The sequence below is a fragment of the Otolemur garnettii genome, unplaced genomic scaffold, assembly GCF_000181295.1.
Source record: "Otolemur garnettii isolate 467f Iridium unplaced genomic scaffold, OtoGar3 scaffold00003, whole genome shotgun sequence".
NCBI classification, from domain to species: domain Eukaryota; kingdom Metazoa; phylum Chordata; class Mammalia; order Primates; family Galagidae; genus Otolemur; species Otolemur garnettii.
Window position 1 is genome coordinate 35071997 of NW_003852398.1, and position 20755 is coordinate 35092751.

The 20755-nt window shown below is 39.1% G+C and overlaps 2 protein-coding genes and 1 non-coding gene across 4 annotated transcripts in view; 1 reads left to right on the forward strand and 2 right to left on the reverse strand.

The window, feature by feature from the left end:
• Window positions 1–1546, reverse strand: part of LOC105887203 (protocadherin alpha-11-like) — a 2476-nt gene extending 930 nt beyond the window's left edge. Inside the window, exon 1 of the mRNA XM_023514349.1 lies at window positions 7–1546. Within this exon, the coding sequence (XP_023370117.1) occupies window positions 7–1546 (1540 nt within the window). The remainder of the gene's footprint in view (window positions 1–6) is intronic.
• The window catches only part of LOC100947603 (protocadherin alpha-C2), a 160168-nt gene that overhangs the window by 128745 nt on the left and 10668 nt on the right, over window positions 1–20755 (reverse strand). Inside the window, exon 1 of one of the 2 annotated variants that reach the window (XM_012808442.2) lies at window positions 7780–10134. The exons of the other annotated variant lie outside the window; for it this stretch is intronic. Within the exon in view, the coding sequence (XP_012663896.1) occupies window positions 7780–10134 (2355 nt within the window). Of the gene's footprint in view, window positions 1–7779; window positions 10135–20755 lie in introns of those variants that run through there. 2 annotated transcript variants of the gene reach the window in all.
• LOC111727201 lies at window positions 11414–11485 on the forward strand. The gene has a single exon (XR_002774809.1). It is a non-coding gene; the product is annotated as a small nucleolar RNA SNORD18 (small nucleolar RNA).

Consider the following 20755-nt stretch of genomic DNA (forward strand, 5'->3'; position numbering starts at 1 on the left):
CCTTGCCGCTCTCCGCTTGCACAGACACATAGCTCGACAGCGCGCGCTCACCCACCCGCCTCTCCACCAGCGAGTAGGACACCAGCGCGTTCTCCCGCGCATCCACATCCCGCGCAGATACAGTGAAGATGTGGCTCCCGGGCCGGTTGTTCTCCTTCACAAACACGGTATACTCAGGCTGTTCGAAAGCTGGCACATTATCGTTCACATCGGCCACCTCCACGGATACGCTGGCGGTGGCCCACAGAGAAGGCGAGCCACCGTCCCGCGCAGTCACTACCAGATCATAGGAAGACACAGTCTCCCGGTCCAGAGCGCTGTCCAGAACCAGTGAATAATAGTTTCTGAATGTGGACACTATCTTGAAGGGGACATTGGGCGTCAGAGAGCAGGTCACCTGTCCGTTGACACCAGAATCGAGGTCGGATACACTGATCAGTGCAATTACTGTACTTGGCTGAGTGTCTTCTCGTACTGGGAGGGACAGGGAAGTCACAGTGACTTCAGGGGCATTATCGTTGGTGTCTACGATTTCAACCCAGACTGTACAGTGACCTGCCATCGGGGGACTCCCCTTGTCTGTGGCCTGAATTTCAATTTCATAAAACTTGTTTTCTTCATAATCTAAACTTCCATTGACCCTCATTTCTCCATTATTTTCATCTACTGTAAATAAGAATCTTCCATTGGGCTTAATTGACATTAACGAGTATGTTACCTCCCCGTTGACTCCTTCATCCCGATCTGTGGCATTTAATTTTATCACAAGAGTTTGTTTAACAGCGTTTTCCAACAATCTCACCTTGTATTCTGATTGATCAAACTCCGGGTCATTGTCGTTAACATCCAAGATGCAGACTAACAGCTGAACAGTGCCAGTGAGCTCAGGTTTTCCACTGTCGGTAGCTGTCAGCAGCAAATGGAGTTCCGGGGTTTTCTCCCTATCCAGAGACTTCTTTAGTATAAGTGACAGTCTTTTAGTCTGCTTGCTATTTGTTGGTGACTCTAAAGAAAAATACTCATTTTGGCTTAGTCTGTAGGTCAATAGAGCATTCTCTTCTATATCCGCATCAGAAGCTCCCTCTAGTGGAAAACGTGAGTCCAGTTGCTTAGATTCATAAATCAGCAGCTTTTGTTCTCTGACAAAGAATATAGGCGGATTGTCGTTTATGTCCTTCACCTCCACCTCCACGTGGAAAACCTGCAGGGGCCTGTCCACAATCACCTCCAGGTGGATACCGCACTCCGCGCTCTGCCCGCACAGCTTCTCCCGGTCAATCCGAGAATTCACAAACAAAATGCCATTCTGCAGATTTACCTCCAGAAGGTCCCCGCGGCCTTTGGACGCCACCCGGAACAGGCGCGGCACCAGCTCTGCCACCTCTAGCCCCAAGTCCTGCGCGATGCGGCCCACGAAGGTGCCGTGTTTGGCCTCCTCGGGGACCGAGTAGTGGAGCTGACCGTTTCCCTCCTCCCAAAATACCAGGAGCAGAAGCGAGAGCAATAGTCGTGAAGCACCCAATTCCCTACTCTGAAAACCGAACATTGCATATGAAATTGCCTTCCAAAATAAGATTTTTTTTTACACTTACAGTTCCAGAAACTTCCGTTTCAGGTTAAAAATCGCGCTGAGATATTGAGAAGTTTTCAAGGATCCTTTAACAGTAGCATCCGGCATGATGGACCTGCTTTGTATGGGGAATGCCTGACTTAAACCAACCTGTAAATGAACTCTTTCCACCGAGTAAAGAGCGACACCTTGCGCCTAAAATTGTGAGTACGGTGCACTACATTCACCACAATAAAATTTCAGGTTTTATGTTTTTTTCTCTAAATATTTCCGAAGTGCTTATTTGTGGAACATCCACACTTTAAGTTACATGGAAACTGAATAAATGTGGAAATTGCATTTTATTTCTTGGCTAACATCAACTTTAAATTCTTGTGTCTACATTTGATTTAATTATAAAATTATTCATTTACTTATGTAAATATGAGAGAGGGAGGAGACAGAGAGAATTCAATTATTTAAGTAGTCTTATAAAAAACTAGAGTCAAATATCAAATTTTAATGTAAAATATCAAATTTGAATTGTTTTGCTTTCAGTCTCCCTTGTTACTTTGGCTGCTAGGAAACTCAAAGTTTGCGGTTTTATAGTAACAGCTCTTTAGTCTTTATGTTCTGCACATTATGTTCTTGTATATGTGGACATGCCTTTTCATATCTATTTTCTTTGGTTCTGATTCCTTACTGTTATTTATATTTAATTGTCTTCTGGTTGCCAGTGACTTCATAATTGTTGCAGAACAATAAGAATAAGAAACATCATATTACATATAACAACATATTTCTTATAGATATGTAAAAATATATTTTCAACTTTGGTAGTCTAAAATAAAATTCACAAAGAGAAGCCATTGATGTAGATGAATTTTATTTTTGATATAAAATTTCTAACATAGGTCAGAATAATGAGATGTCAAAATATAATGAGTGAAGGATATAACAGAAATAGTCAATTCTCAACATAAAATTATTAATTTTACTAGTATTCAATAAAATAAAATCATCATGAAGATCTCTGTGCCATATTGGAATTTGGGATTAAGTCACCAACATTGATTTCCTTAATCCAAAATCAAGATATGCTCATGAAAATAATTTATTTCTTGTTAAGGAATTTAAAGTTTGAGATCATAAGTTCATCCAAAACAAGATAAATTATTTTTAATTATATTTCCTCTAAGTTCTCAAAACATAGAAAAATAAACAACTAAATGGCCAATGACCTTTGTGTTCATGGAAATGGAATTTCATAGAATACTAAGTAAAATATGGGAATTGTTGATGAGAGTTTTTATTACCAAACTTGTAATTTGGTTAAATTTTGTCTTTTCATATATCCTTAGGATTTAGAAGGATAAAAAGAGGTTGCAACAGAATTTTAGAGTAGAAAATGATTCAGAATAAATATCACTCTAGTTTGAATATTTTGTTGTATAATTTTGATGTTTCATCTAAAATATTTCAATGGCATATGAAAAACTTATGATCATATTTGTATGTTAATATATTTATCTATCTTTACTTTTCATATATATATGTGTGTATATATATGTTATTGCTTATTTCAGATTTTGTTCCACTTTCTTCAAATTTACTCTTTTCCCAATGTTATCATAACACTAGAAGCCTACTCCAGAGGCTGAGGCAGGAGAATCACTTGAACCAATGAGTTTGAGGTTGCTGTGAGGTAGGCTGATACTAGGGCATTCTAGTCTGAACAAGTGAATGAGATTCTGCCTCAAAAAAAAAAAATTAAAGAAGCAGATATATCATCTGAATTCTGTTTTGCATCTGTAAAATAATCAATCATATCACCTCTCATCAAAATATTACATTAGACCAAATAATGGTATATCTAGCATCAGACTAGAAGCATATCAGATTTATTTTTATTCATAAAAATAAAAGAATTCATAAACTAGGACATAAGGCATAGTTTTGCCCTTTTTGAAGATCTGAGCAGATCTTCAACCACTTTATGATGGAATTTGAGGAGTAAGGTGGTGCATGCAATGTGGAGTCTTTTAAAGTAGAAAAATGAACATGAGAAAGTTTACCCAGGAGAGATGATAATATCACATTTGAATTAAAACCAAATGGTAATTTAGATATTAATTTCCAATGATACTGTAATTTGTGGATATATAAAGCAACACTGGATGAACACCAACACATGGAAGAGTTTCATATAGTGTGTGAATCGATGACCCATCTTTTGTTATTTTGGATGTGATATTTCAGATGTCATTATCTCAACCAGCCCCTAGAGAAAAGATTATGCTAACACTGTCTTTGAATTCAATTTGGTGATGGGTCTAATATCTATCTGGCTATAGGCTAATGCCAAGATGTCATATCAGTACAGTTATTCTTAATATTGATTTTATAAAATCAATTGAAGACTGAGGAATTTTGTGCCTGATCTTTACTAAATCGATCTCATGAGGCTTAGGATCTACCTATACATACTGCTAGTTATATATGTATTAAACCATCTGTGCATGGTTTAATGTCTTACTAGTTCATATCATCCACTAATATTCTATAACAGGTATAGAGCTATTATTTCTTGAAAACACAGAAATAAAATTTTTAAGCCATGTCGGAACCCCAGTACTTTCTTCAAAATCAATAGATTAGAAGTATACTATCCAACCACTGTATCAACAAAACTATAGAATTTACTCAGTGATACTGATTCTGCTCTATCTTTGCTTAATCAAGAAAAAAGTTACTTGGGGCGGCGCCTGTGACTCAAAAGGGTAGGGCGCTGGCCCCCTATGCCGGAGGTGGTAGGTTCAAACCCAGCCCCGGCCAAAAAAAAAAAAAAAGTTATTTGATCACAAATCACTTGTTCAGTTCACTTGAGCCCCTCAACCAACAAGACTGAAGACTAAATCCTGAAAGACCCACCCACACCTCAAGATTTTTGTGGAATATCTATGTCTTTAAAGCTATTATTGAAATATATAATACTGTAAACATTTCTTCAGTCCTCTTGGCATGTTCAGGATCCCTGAAATTATTGTATTAACATGTACACACGTTAGTCCTTGTTCACAGTGAAGAACAAGGACATTTTTGTATGTAGCATTTGGCTTGGGTATTCTTGCAAGGATATTGGAAATTTTCTGACATCTGTTGTATGTTAATGATTCTTTTCATTTCTATCACTTCCAAACAGCAGACCTGTAGCTCTTACAAGACAACTCTTAATTATATGCCAATAGAATAAAGAAAGTAATTATCTCAATGTGGCATTGATTAAAACAGATGATAATTATGATCATCAATTCTTCTAAGAAAATATCAATGTAAAATCTTAATACCCATCTTAATTGTGGCATCATGCAAAATTAATGATGAAGAAAATTACAAGGTTTCTTCTCAACAAAACAGAGAGGAAGGCTCTTTCATAAACAGCTTGTGCTTGATTTTCCTAGCCAGAACTATGATTGATCAGAGAAAAGATTTACTGAAGAAGGCTCTCTGTGACAGTGCACAAAAGAACAAATCTGAAGTCTGAAACATATGAATCACCTCCACCATGAACTAGTCAATTGGCACTGGACAAGATAGATATCTCACTTCTTTTACTTCATCTAAAATTTGGACAGTCATATGTACTTTATAAATTGTTACATGAATTAAAGGAAATAATGTATTTAAACTCTTTATACCATGTCTAAAAAATATAAATAGCCCATACAGCAGTGGTTTATTATAGCTGGTAATCAATGTTTGTTTTTGTTCTATAGGTATGGATGAAGAGAATTCGTAAACTAGGACATAAAGCATGGTTTTACCCTTTCTGAAGCATTCCCTAATGTCCATCTCCATGAAAATCAATATTCCAGAAGTCATTTTTCTAGGTAGAAAATAACCACTAATGCCTTCTGAGCCCTTTCATTAACTTTACCCTATCTACAACATGGTTCTCCCCCCACATATAAATATACTACGAAAAATGTGTTTCTCCATGCAGTAGAATTAAGGGTATCTCATTAGTAATTAGAGCCAAAAAGAAGAAAATAATCTTTCACATTATTTGGTAAAAACCCTTACAGCTATAAAAACATGTTTTGTGGGATGACAGTTTTAAAGAAAACAATTTATACAAATATGGTGTTGAGACAAAAAATATTTTGCATCAAATGTATCTAGAGTATACAGTGTTAAATACTGAGGTGTAATCAACACCACTGTTATCAACTGCAAGTGCCTTTATTGATATTCATAGATCTCATTCTTTTTTATTTTTATGAGACAGAGTCTCAAGCTGTCACCCAGGGTAGAGTGCGATGGCATCAATGTTCACAGCAACCTCAAACTCTCGGGCTTAAGCAATCCTCTTGCCTCCACCTCCCAAGTAGCTGGGACTACAGGCACCACAATGTCTGGCTATTTTTTGGTTATAGTTGTCATTGTTGTTTGGTGGGTCCAGAGTGGATTCAAACCTGCCAGCTCCAGTGTGAGCTACACGTGCTGAGCCAGATCTCATTCTTAAGCTACTTAAAGCAATAATATTTTGAAGACTATGAAGCTTGTTGAACCCAGGCAATGGTATCACACTTCCCCATATATGGCGAGATACTTTTTAAATCAAAGCACAAAAAAAGTGTGAAATGTTCTACCCTAAAATGTTTTCATACAGCTGCATGACAAGTACCAAGAATGGAAGAAAAACGAGTATAATCAATGCTCAAATAAATCATTTTTTAAAAGTAGAAGAGCTTGGTAAACTAAACTGGAGGAGAGCAGCAATGAGCTCAATAGGTAATTAAGAAGAATGGGTATTATGTTTGGAAATAAGGAACACTGGCCAGGATCACAATGCCCAATAGTGGCTCACAATTATAATCTTAGCATATGGGGAAGGTAAGGCAGGAGGATCAAAACCAGCCTGCACAACATAGCCAGACTGGGTGTCTCCAATAACGTTTTTAAAAATAGCTGGGTGTGGTGGTGCACATCTATTTTCCTTGGTACTCAGGGGGCTGAGCCAGGAGGATCATTTGAGCCCAGGAGTTTGAGGTTTGCAGTAACCTTTGATGATGCCAGTGCTCTCTAGTATGGGCAACAGTGAAAAACCTTGTCTCAAAAAAAAAAAATGAACAAAATTGTGTCTATCTTAATCAATTGAAGACGGTGAAAAAAAAATAGCTTGAAGTTAATAGGGTATAAAAGACAAAAATAAAACAATAAAATTCCCTCCAAGGCCAGGCTAAAACTCTACCAGTCTACCCACTGCAACCACCATCTCAAAAATGATTGCCATTAATTTCAAGCAAACATAAACAGTTTTCATAAATGTGTTCAGAAACAAAACTGTTTATTAAATGAAGCTGCCTCAATCCTGTCTAGAGATAGGTAAGCTTACAAATTATAGGAAAGTAAGAATTTAAACATTTTAAATGCAAAGAAATTATGAAATTAAATAATATGGTGATAATTTTGAGTACATAAAAATAATAAGGAGTGGAGGAAACCAATTAGAATAAGAAAATAAATAGGAAGAGTGAACTTGGGGTAAAATTGAGAAGTAGAAGATTTGAACATTGCCTACGCCCTGCATTTCCCATCATGGTCCTTCCTGCTTAACCTTCCCCATTTACAGGAATCATCCACTCAGTCTATTCCATTATTATTATTGTTATTATTATATTTATCAACTGTTGACCATTCCTAAAGAATACTCATGAGAACTGTAATAAAAAGTAATGACAATGATTAGTCTTCCAGTGTACCTTTTTTTTTTTAATTTTTGAGACAGTCTCACTCTGTCACCCAGGGTAGAGTGCTATGCATTATAGCTCGCAATAACCTCAAACTCTTGGGCTCAAGCGATCCTCTTGGCTCAGCCTGCCCAGTGGCTGCGACTACAGGCACCCGCCATAACGCCCAGTTAGTTTTTCTATTTTTAGTAGAGACAGGGTCCTTCTCTTGCTCAGGCTGGTCTGGAACTCCTGAATTCAGGCGACTCATAAGCCTTGGCTTTCCAGGGTGCTAGGATTATAGGCATGAGCCAACGCATCTGGCCTCCAGTGTACTTTAAATAGACCATCTCAGGATAAAAGTAAAAATAAAACATAATAAATGAAGCAATGAAATTATGGTAAAAATGTGGTGAACTACTATGTGAGTGACATTAATAGGCTAGAAATACATCCCAGGATTGCTGTACTTACATTCTCGAAAATCTCCTGTTGCACTCCATCTCCAGAACCTGAACCAGGAGGAACACTAGGACTAAAAGCCATGAGGTCAGTCTTGGGTGGACCCTCCCCAGAGCACACCCTCTGTCGCCTCTGCTGAGAGTTTGACCAACTTCCCACTGCGCTGGAGCAAACCAGCCCGGGCTTGCCCGGCCCACACGCGCCCTCGGTCTGAGGTGCAGAACATCGCAGAGCCGTGTACAGCAGCAGCGTGAGCACCAACAGGCTGGACACCGCGCAGATGGCGATGATCAGGTACACGTTGACATCCACCAGAGCCACCTCAGGACCCATAGTGTTCACCAACGCCCGCGAAGAAACCTTCAGCGCCTGGTTGCTCTCCACAAGCGACACCAGCACGGTGGCGGTGGCAGTCAACGCCGGCTCTCCGTGGTCCTTCACTAGCACCAACAGGCGTTGGCGGGGCGAGTCGTTCTCATCCAGGGCGCGTGTCGTGCTGATCTCGCCGGTGTACAGACCCACGCGGAATGGGCTGCGCGCGCTTCCTGCTGTTGGCTGCAGCTCATAGGACAGCCAAGCATTGTAGCCAGAGTCCGCGTCCACAGCACGCACCTTCGCCACTACGTGGCCTGCCTCCACAGACCGTGACACCAGTTCGGTCACCGCACCACCTACACTGCCAACCCGAGGCACCAGCAGCACAGGCACATTGTCGTTCTCATCCAGTACAAACACCTGCAGAGTCACGTTACTGCCCAGAGATGGCACACCTGCGTCGCGCGCGCTCACCTGGAACTGCAGCAGCTCCAGCTCCTCGTGGTCCAGAGGCTGCAGCGCGTACACCTTGCCGCTCTCCGCGTGCACAGACACGTAGGTCGACAGCGCGCGCTCGCCCACCCGCCTCTCCACCAGCGAGTAGGACACCAGCGCGTTCTCCTGTGCATCCGCATCCCACGCTGACACTATGAAGATGTGGCAACCTGGTGGGTTGTTCTCCTTCAGGAATACGGTGTACTCGGGCTGTGGAAATACTGGTGCGTTGTCATTCACATCGGCCACCTCCACAGACACACTCGCTGTGGTCCACAGCGTAGGCGAGCCTCCATCCCTAGCTGTCACCACCAACTGGTAGTCAGATTTGCTTTCGCGGTCCAGGGTGCTGTCCAGCACCAACGAATAGTAATTCTTGAAGGTGGACACCAGTTTGAAGGGGACATGGGGGGTCAGGGTGCAGGTCACCTGTCCATTTGCACTAGAGTCAGGATCAGTGACACTGATTAGAGCAATGACAGTCCCCAGGGGAACATCCTCTTGCACAGGTAGCGATAGAGAAGTTATTACTAACTCTGGAGCATTATCATTGATGTCCAACACTTCTATCAAGATTGTGCAGTGACCAAACATTGGGGGATTCCCTCTGTCAATGGCCTTTATTTGAATCTTCCATAATTTAGTTTCCTCAAAATCTATTTTTCCTTTTACTTTTATTTCTCCACTGTTTGCATCTATGCAAAAAGAGGCTTCTATGTTAGGAGAGACGTCATTTTCAAAGAAATAAAGGATATGGCTGTTTGAGCCCTCATCCAAATCCGAAGCATTAAGCCTAATAACTAGGGTATCGTTTCTTACATTTTCCAGTAATTTTACATGATAGACCGCTTTATCAAACACTGGGGCATTGTCATTGACATCTAGCACTGTGATATGCAGCTCTACAGTGCCAGTCAGCTCAGGTTTCCCCCCATCAATTGCTTTGAGCACCAAGCGAACCTCGGAAGTGACTTCTCTGTCTAAAGGCTTTTTTAACACTAGTTCAAGTGGCTTTACCTTCTCATCGTTGGTTGGTGCTTCCAGTGAGAAATATTCGTTAGGGCTCAGTCTGTAAATCAGCAGAGCGTTGGTTCCGACGTCTGCATCCGAGGCGCCCTCTAGTGAAAAATGAGAGTCAAGCGCCCTAGTTTCGGAAATAAACAGATTCTTTTGTGTAGCCGGGAACACAGGAGGATTGTCGTTAATGTCCTTCACCTCCACCTCTACATGGAAAACCTGAAGCGGCTTGTCCACAATCACCTCCAGGTGGATGCTGCACTCCGCGCTGCGCCCGCACAGCTCCTCCCGGTCGATCCGAGAATTCACAAACAAAATGCCATTCTGCAGATTTACCTCCAGAAGGGCCAAGCGGCTTTTGGACGCCAGCCGGAACAGGCGCGGCACTAGCTCCACAAGCTCCAGCCCCAGGTCCTGAGCGATGTGTCCCACAAAGGTGCCGTGTTTGGCCTCCTCCAGAACGGAATAGTGGAGCTGGCTGTTTCCCCTCTCCCAGAATTCGAGAAGCAGAAGCGAGAGCAGCAGGTTCCAGGTTCCCTGACTACCTGGTCTGGCGACTGCCATCATGCCTCTTTTTTGGTTAATGAAACAATATTTCTTGATTAGAAAGACGTAGTCTCTTTAAGATCTTTCTTTTGATTCCTTGATCTTGAGTTCCCAGCTGATCTTAACAATAACGGGTGTGTTTATAGTCTTTAAAGCACCGGAACAGTGGAGCGTCTTTCTGATCCGGAGATAATGTGATTCTCTTCTGTTAAATATATATATATATATATATACACCCCTATATTCTTCTTGGAGAACAACGACATCCTGTGGCCCAAAATGTAAGTGCCTTTGAGTTCATACTATTTCGCTTACCTTGCTTCTTTCCTTATTCCTTTAGATGTGTCTATGTTTTTCATTATGGGGTTTTAAGTCTTTTGTACCTTTTTTGTGTGTGACCAGTAGTTCTTTAAAGATGGTTTTGTCTTACAAATCAAATTCCGCGAAAAGTTTTAACTTTTATATAGACATCTAAGAGAAAGTACTAGTGTACTAACTATATTGTCACATATGTGAGTATGAGAAAGACCATGTTTGTAGGATACTAGTGATACTTTTTTTTGATTTTTTTAGAACTGATAATTTTGGATTGGGCTTTTACAAAGTTTACTCCTACCACATAATTTTCTCTTGCTTACTCATTACACTCCGTTAAATTATTCTAAACATTTGATCTCTAAGTTGCCTCCTGTACATCATGGGATTTCAAGTCAATGATGAGAAGCTACTAATCGGTTTATCCAAAGATATATTTGCTTTGATTTAATATTTATTTACCTAGTATTGACCCTTGGAAACACCAAGTATATTTATAACATTTTGTTTCATTTTAAAGCTTTTTTTTTTTTACTATATCTGCCCATGGCAAATGTTGTAGTCTCCATCCTGAAGGATAACTTCAATGCTTTATATTCATCACTTATTTGGCAAAGATAATATCTTTCTCATTCAAAAATACACAGAATCAGGAATTCAAATTATATTTGTTTATACCTACCTTGTTCTAGAATTGGTTTGAGGAGGCAAGAATATAAAGGTTATTCTAAGTTTCATTTATTCATTCTCTTTTACATCCCTGTTTTTACTCTCAAATACAAAAGGTATATTAAAATTTGCATGACAGTTTTATCAGTTACAATCAACTGTATCAGTGTTGTTTTGAAGAAGAATAAATATTTTAATCATTCTCATGACTATAAGGGACGAATTATCCAACATCAAAATTCTCCTAGTAGATGGAATCCATTAAGAAAATTCCACTTCAGTGAGAATGTTGCATATCAATAATTCTCAAAGCACAAAATGATGAGCTTCCACTCGATTGGCCTGTGTTTCTAAAACAAATGATATTTATGGTAATTCTGATTTGGAAAAAAGAAAAAAGAAAAACATCTTAAAGTGACAGGTGCAGAGAAGGATGGAGAAAGGAAGGAGTACTCTTCCACTGGTGGTGGGACTGAAAACCAGTACAGCCTCCATGGAAAGTCGTCTGGAGATACTTCAGAGAACTAAAACTAGACCTATTACTTGATCCTGCAATCCCACTACTAGATATTTACCCAACAGACATGTAATTTTAATTTAATTTAACTTAATGTTAATTCATTTAAAATCTTGAGAACTATTTTGGTAGTCTAATAAACAAAATGAGACAATGGAAAAAGAAAGAAAGAAAGAAAGAAAATTCGGACTGGGCTTGGTGGTTCACAACTGTAATCCTACACTCTGGGAGGCTGAGGCAGGTGGATTACTTGGGCTCACAAGTTTGAGACCAGCCTGAACAAAAGCAAGACCTTGTCTCTACTAAAAATAGAAAAACTGAAGCAAGAGGATTGCTTGAACCTGAGTTTGAGGTTGCTGTGAGCTATGAGGCCACAGCACTCTACCCAGGGTAACAGCTTGAGAATCTGTCTCAAAAAAAAAGAAAGAAAGAAAGAAAGAAAGAAAGAAAGAAAGAAAATTCCACATTTTCCCTACTAAAAATAATAGTAAATGGATACTCAAAGAAATGTTAGGTTTTATGTAAAAGTGAGCTTCAGCTCTTTTTTTGAGCACTTTCTAAAACAGCAATTGAATCATTGTAAATCTATGTCAATGATTTTTACTTCAATATTTTTAATTGTGAAAAACATAACTTCTAGACCAATATATTATATAAAGGAAAATTCAACAAAAATTTTAGCATATGAATGCAACTAAATTCATAAAGAGCATATTTTAAAAACTTTCTTATGTTTACTGACTGAAGTGACCACCATTCTCTTTAGGAGAGACTCTAAGCTGAAGGTCTATTCCATTTTTGTTTTAAAATATTGCTATGTTAATTACATACAGGGTGGACATACAGTTCATGTGTAAGCACGTGAACTGTACGTCCATCCTGTATAACAGAAAAGGTTTGAAACTTCCAAATTCTAAGACTTACATATAGCCAATAACTATAGTATTCCAATAAATATATGGGTTAGTAACTCATCTCAAAAGAGACTATTACAAATACTGTATCAACAAGAACTAAAGAGCACTCTTGATTAGTTTCATTTTAATGTCCTCTAATAAATATCATGTTAAACATTATTATAAAATTAAAATTTATAGTTTTAAAAGAAATGGACTAATGCCTTATTTACAAGAGTATGAAAAAGGAATCTTTTCAGCTCAGTCCCTGTAGCACAGTGGTTACTATGTCAGCCACATAAACCAAGGCTGACAAACCCAGTGTGGGCCCACACAACAATGACAACTGCAATTAAAAAAAAAATAGCAGGATGTTGCGGTGGGCACCTGTAGTCCTAGCTACTTGGGAGGCTGAGGCAAGAGAATAGCTTGAGCCCAAGAGTTTGAGGTTGCTGTGAGCTGTGATGCCCCAGCACTCTACCAAGAGCAACATAGTGAGACTGTCTCAAAAAGAAAAACAATCTTTTATTTGGGAGATTTTCATTTTCATGCCTCAGAACTGAATAGAAGAAATTGTCCATGAAGTTTCTAAAAATATTTATCCTAATAACAAAACCAAAGTAAGACACTGTCAGACAAATCAGTAAAACTTGTCTTTGTTATCTCTCAGCTTCACATGCTGAGTTTTCTGCTCATTCCCTCTCATTTCTGTATTTCCTTCCTTGATCTCAGGATTATTATGCTGTTGCATAAAATGTTAACTGGTGAACATTGTTGTTAATATAGGTATTTTTAAAGGAAATGTGTCCAAAAGAGGAAAAAGTAAAATAAATAGAACTATATTGGTAAACATATAATTCTACTTATTAATAGCATACAGATATGTTTGGATAAAACTGTTCAAGATTACACACTATAAAGTGCCAATAGACAGGACAGATATTAGGAGAAGGAAATGGATGTACAAACTAAAATGAAGCCATATATGAAGAAGTTGACAGATCTGGGATTTATGATTACAAAAGCTCAGAAAACATTCAAGTCCAAACGTAATTAAAAAACATAAAATTCAGTGTGGTAAGGGGAAATCATAATTAATACTTTAGGGAATGAGAAAAGATTGTGCTATCTTTGATTTTAAATAAGCTTTTACCTATATCATCTTTGGTTGTTTACTTCAAAGACATTATTACTCCTAGTTTTATCAGAGTCCACTTTATAAAACATAATATCATAAAAAAGTTGCTAAATAAAAAAGTAAAAGAACTGGAAAATACTCTGCATATTTATACTATTTTTTTTTTTTTGGCCTGGGCTGGGTTTGAACCCGCCCCCTCCGACGCCCTACCCTTTTGAGCCACAGGTGCCACCCGAGTACATTTATACTATTATAAAGAAAAGTAAGAATAGCCCAATTCCATATCTACAATGATTGTATTCCTTCTTTGAAAGGCAGGGGACCCAATCAGAATATCTTCACCTTGGAGGTTAAATTACCTTCCTAACATTTATACTGCAAGACTTGAAATTATATGAATTTAAATTACCATTGGTAGAAAGATTAATTCACATGCAAAACTGAGAGCTTTATAATAAATAAGTTATTACTAAGGTAAAAAAAGATACTTTGGGATGATATTATTCAAGGGGATTTTTATCTATCTGAGGGAAAAGCATATATTTTAAATATCTGAGTGAAAGGCATATATTTTATAAACATTTGATATTGTAGCATTTTTAAACTCTGCATTAACTTATCATTTGTAATCTCTAAGGGTTGGATACAGACCATGAAAAGTAATTGAAGGCAATGTCATGCTTACATTCCTGCCACAATAGTCTTTTTTGTATTCTTAAAGTTGAATAACAATTTCAACTTTTCTTGGAAATTATTTATGAAGCACACACTGAGGAACAAATGGAATCTCCCTAATGAAGGGGAAAGGAAAAGGAAAAAAGTAATTGCAAAGAATTGGAGTCAAGATGATAAATTTAGTTGTATTTAGTAAGACTAGAATTAATAATTTTATTTAAAATGAAATTATAGGTATCAGGTAACAACCAATTTCAGAAAAGCATAATTGATGGGATAGTTTTGCCAACATGTGATTTAAATGGCTTGCATTTCTCAGTCTATGTCATCCAAACCAAACTGTTTAAGATGACCAGGGAAGCCATTAAACTAAACTTTACTGTATGATATATCAGATCAGTAGAAAACATTCTAAGAAGGTAATTCCATTTTCTCCTCAGACTTCTAATATTAATGTGGACTAAGGTAAGTATTTACAATCTCCTTGAAATTAAAAATAGTTTTTCAATTCTCCTTGTTATTAAACATAACCATGATTCCTTCCTTAAAATGAAAAAGATAATACTTGAATATTGTAGGCAATGTTTAATGCTGAAAAAGAGCAGATAATGAAGAGTTGCTGTATAAATTTATTGTAAATAAATTTGAAAAATAGTTTTTCTGTTAAGGAAAGCAAATAATACACACTAGTGCAGGTATCACTACTGCTAAGATAAAACACATTTTTAAGGCTCATTTTTATCTTAATTCCTAAGATTAGGAAATTTTAACGATTGAACTCCTGGTCAACATATTGCCCAATTGAGGAAAAGTATAATCACTGAATGTCCATGTAAGTTGTGGTTCTAATATTCTATACCTACAAAGCAACCCCCCCCACAGACACTCATTTTCACTGAAAAGAGATATGGATCAGTGGGATCTTTTTATTAAAGTAATAAGGTCAAACAAAAATTTAGATTTGAAAATGAAATAAACATGCATTAAAGTATTGATCTTAAAGATATTTGTAACAAAAAAAGAAATAATGAAAATGGATAGTCAAAACTACAACCTATGTCAAGTATTTCTATTTTAAAATATTAGCGTTTTCAGGAAAAAAAAAATGTCATTTTTAAGTTAAAGTACCAAGCAAAGGTTGACATACTGGGTAGTATAAACGAAATATTAAATACACTTCCTCAATAAACTGTATTGCAAAAGTATTACTAGAAATATTTACATATAAATGGTATGCAACGAATAAAAATATTCTGAGACATACTTGTGAAAAAAATTAGGTGAGAGAAAATATTCACAAGACAAAATACGAAAATGAAATGTAACAACTCACCTTTCTAGACTGGTCCCCCCCAGTAGACTGGTCTTCTACTTCCACTTCTACCACTGGGCAGGGAGGAAGGCTGGGGCTGAAGGCCATGAGATCCGTCTTAGGTGGGCCCTCCCCAGAACATGCCTTCTGCTGCGAATAGGACCAGCTCCCCACCGCGCTGGAGCACACCAGCCTGGGCCTGCCGGGCGCACATGCGCCCTCGGTGGGAGGCGCAGAGCACCGCAGCGCAGTGTACAGCAAAAGTGTGAGCACCAAGAGGCTGGATACCGAGCAGATTGCGATGATGAGGTACACGTTGACATCCACAATCGCTGCCTTCGGGCCTGCAGCTCCAGCCAGTGCCCGCGATAAGACCTTTGGTACCTGGCCTCTGTCTACCAGAGACACCACCACCGTGGCAGTGGCCGTCAGCGCCGGCTCTCCGTGGTCCTTCACCAGCACCTGCAGGCGCTGCCGCGACTCATCGGTCTCGTCCAGAAGGCGCGTTGTGCTGATCTCGCCCGTGTACAGACCCACGCGGAATGGGCTGCGCCCGTCACCTGCAGTCAGCTGCAGCTCATAGGACAACCATGCGTTGTAGCCAGAGTCAGCATCCACCGCGCGCACCTTCGCCACTACGTGGCCGGTCCCCACAGACCGCGACACCAGCTCAGTCACCGCGCCGCCAGTGCTTCCAGCCCGAGGCGCCAGCAGTTCGGGTGCATTGTCGTTCTCATCCAGCACAAACACCTGCAGCGTCACGTTACTGCCCAGAGGAGGCATGCCCGCGTCGCGCGCGCTAACCTGGAACTGCAACAGCTCCAGCTCCTCATGGTCCAGAGGCTGCAGCGCGTACACCTTGCCGCTCTCCGCGTGCACTGACACATAGCTCGACAGCGCGCGCTCTCCCACCCGCCTCTCCACCAGCGAGTAGGACACCAGGGCGTTCTCCTGCGCGTCCGCGTCCCACGCAGATACCGTGAAGATATGACAGCCGGGTGGGTTGTTCTCCTTTATAAACACAGTGTACTCAGGCTGTGAGAAGGTTGGCGCATTATCATTCACGTCAGCCACCTCCACGGACACGCTGGCTGTGGCCCACAGAGAAGGGGAGCCTCCATCTTGTGCTGTCACCACTAACTCAAAGCTGGATACGCTCTCGCGGTCCAGAACACTGTCCAGCACCAGGGAATAGTAATTCTTGTAGGTGGACACAAGCTTAAATGGGACATGGGGCGTCAGGGAGCAAGTGATCTGTCCGTTGGCACCAGAGTCTTGATCGGACACGCTTATAAGGGCGATGACAGTGCCCACGAGAGCGTCTTCTTTCACTGGGAGAGACAAAGAAGTAACTACCACCTTAGGTGAATTATCATTTTCATCCAGTAATTCCACTAGAACGGTGCAGTGACCAACCATAGGTGGGTTTCCTTTATCTGTAGCATCTACGTGAATTTCATAAGTGTTAATATCCTCAAAGTCAATAGCATCATTTACTTTTATTTCTCCTGTGCTTTCATTTATTTGAAATTTCCTTCTTACCAAGGGTGGAACCAAAGAGCTGAATGAATACATCATTTCTTTGTTTATTCCTTCATCCGCATCAGAGGCGTTGAGCTTTATTACTAATGTTTGGTTCACTTGATTTTCATACATCTTGACTTCATAAACAGGTCTGTCAAATATAGGAGCATTATCATTAGCATCTAAAACTAAGATCAGCAGAGAAACAGATCCGGTAAATTCGGGTTTGCCTCCATCAGTTGCTGTCAGTAACAACTTAAGCTGCGGGTTTTCTTCACGATCTAGTAGTTTTCGCAGAACAAGCCCTGGGAATTTGTCTTTATCTTTTTTGTGTATAATATCAAGAATGAAAAATTCATTTGGACTGAGTTTGTAAGTTAGCATTGCGTTCTCGCCAACATCTGCGTCAGATGCGCCTTCTAGTGGAAATCTAGAGTCCAGCAGTCTAGATTCAGGTACCGAGAGTTTTTGTTCTCTTACGGAAAACATGGGCGGGTTGTCGTTAATGTCCTTCACCTCCACCTCCACATGGAAAACCTGCAGCGGCCTGTCCACAATCACCTCCAGGTGGATGCTGCACTCCGTGCTCCGCCCGCACAGCTCCTCCCGGTCAATCCGAGAATTCACAAACAAAATGCCATTCTGCAGATTTACTTCCAGAAGATCCCCGCAGTCCTTGGACGCCACCCGGAACAGGCGCGGCACCAGCTCCTCCAGCTCCAGCCCCAGGTCCTGCGCGATGCGTCCCACGAAGGTGCCGTGTTTTGCCTCCTCTGGGACTGAGTAGCGGAGCTGACCGCTCCCCCTCTCCCAGGACGCGAGGAGCAGAAGTGAGAGCAGCAAACACCAGGCTTCAGGGCTGCTCCATCTGGAGACCATCTTACTTTTCTCTTGCTTTACAAATCGATGAATCTGCAGTCTGGAACGCTAACACGTTCTGACATTTCCTGTCCGATTTCTTACATCCACTTTTTATCGAAATGGCTGAGATCTCAGATTGTAGCTACTTCCTAGTTCTAGAGAAACAGTTACGCCTTTGTTCCAAAAAGCTATTTTGTGGACGACAGCGACATCCGGTGGTTTTATGTGTAAGTACAATTCCGTAAGTTTACAACTTTTATTCATACATTAATATTTTAATTCACTTTTTAACATATTTTTAACTCTATGGACTTTCAAAGCTTCCCATCTTATCTCTTTTGTAGATAATAATAATGTAGATCCCAAGTGCAACTTTTTTAATGTAGAATCTCAGATAAGTAATTCCTTCCCTAACTACATGATTTTCGCTAGCTAAATTTCAAAATGTCTTTAATATTTGCACACTAGAACGTACTAGGATTCTGTTAGATAAAAAGTTTAGATTTGTATATGTTCTGATACTTAATTCGCTTCTCTTTCTCATTATTTTGAGGTTCAATAAACCTCATTTAGACACTTATCTCAAGCATCAATTACCTGTCAGGAGTTTGTAATTCCTAATTCTGGTAATCAGTAGAATGTAAAGAGAACACTAGATTCAGCATCAGACATTTTTCCACTTAGATTCCGATCGTCTTACTTATTAGTCATGTGAGTTTGGGAAAATCATTTAATCTCTCCCTCCCTTGGCTTCCACTTTCATAACATTTGCATAATAATAATATGATTGTTTTGTGAATTATAATACATTAAATGCCTAAGATAGTACCTTAAGGAAAGTGAGTGTCCATAAACAGTGGACTATTCTCTGAGTGAACTATTTGCAGGCCTCAATTTGACCACAGGTGTTTTCATGATGCCTAAGACAAAATTTAATTTTTAGCAAAAATTATTACTTACCTTATGTTGTCACTCTACAATGTCTTAATTATTGCTATTCACAGGCTGCGAGTGGAGGTTTCTATCTTTAACAAGATAGGAAAATACGTTTATGGATAAGTCAGTTATCTAAGGAGAAGATGCACTTTATGATCTCTTACATGGACAAAAAGAATCTTAATTATGATTCTAAATAAGTTAACAAATTTATGATTTTCATGTTCAGAGACAAGTGATTTGTTCTTGTTATATCTAAGCTTTTCAGATACCCAAAAGATACCCTTCTGGAATTTATCTAATAATTTTATCAATGTCAATAAAGTTTTTCATTGCCACCAGCAGTAAAAATACTTTTTTCTCTTAAAGTTCTTAAAATCAAATATTTAGGGATGAAAATTCTTCACTAATATAACTCTGCTGCTGGAAAAACTTGAGTTTTCTCTTTTTAAAAAAAAAGAAAAACACTTTTTTTTTTTTTGAGACAGAGCCTCAAGCTGTCCCCCTGGGTAGAGTGCCCTGGCATAGCTCACAGCAACCTCCAACTCCTGGGCTCAAGCGAGTCTCCTGCCTCCGCCTCCCAAGTTGCTGGGACCACAGGTGCCCAACACAATGCCTGGCTATTTTTTTTTTTTTTTGGTTGCAGCCATCATTGTTGTTTGGCGGCCCGGGCTGGATTCCAACCTGCCACCTTAGGTGTATGTGGCTGGCGCCTTAGCCACTTGAGTCACAGGCGCTGAGCCAAAAAAAGGGAAAACTTAATATCAGAATCTTTGGTCTTACATAAAGGTTGACTTCTTTCATTTAATGATTTGTGATTTGCAAAGAAAATATTCTTAAATATATTGATAAATTTTAATCTCTTTTTTGTTATTAAAATGCAAACAATAGAATGGTATTTATTAAAAATAAAATTTACAGGAATGAGTGTCATTCAGTCCATCATCTGATGTGTCCTACCAAATTGTTTTTACACTTTTTTACTCCTTTGGAATGACTCCAGTGTCCAAATTCATTCAAATTTTGAATTTAGGGATTACTTTTTTTATAAAGCATGAATTAAAATGTAATGAGTTATCTACCATTTCAATACTCAGCTTCCACTATTATCAGGAGTCTAAAAATAAGTTTACATTGATTAATAATCTCAACACAAGATAATAAAAACTAAACCCCATTTCTGCTAATATGCATTATGTACCAAGTAATAACATAAATATCCCAATATAGGTCTTCAATATTGAATAAAAAGCATCAAATAGTCTATGGATCAAAAACTTCAGTTGTATAAGAATCACCTCAAGTGCTCTTCAAAATACAAATTTTTCCCTACTACCCATTTTGGAAATTCTAAAGTGGAGTCTTGAACCAGCCTGTTTAATGAGAACTCCAAGTACTGCTAATGCTTTCAGTATTAGCAGATCTAAGCATAGGCTCACCATAGACCAGAGGACTTGCCTGGAACAGGCTCAGTTTATATCTATGCTCTTATATACTTCTTCATAGTACCCTTTTTACCCTCAGAGGTGTTGATATTGAATGATAATTTACTTTGCCCTAACTAGTGATAATTTGAGAAGAACTGGCATAGAGGAAGCTTCATTATTGGCTTCATAATTCTGGCTTCAATTGAGGATTGTTACTTACAGAATTATACAGGAACAGCTATTAGGCAAAATACTAAAATTTCTTTCATATTCTTATGTGTCTGTTTTGCCACCCTTTTTGAATTTTAACTTCTCTGGACCTTACTGTGTTCATGTTGATGGATGACACCAAAAGATAAATCCACGACT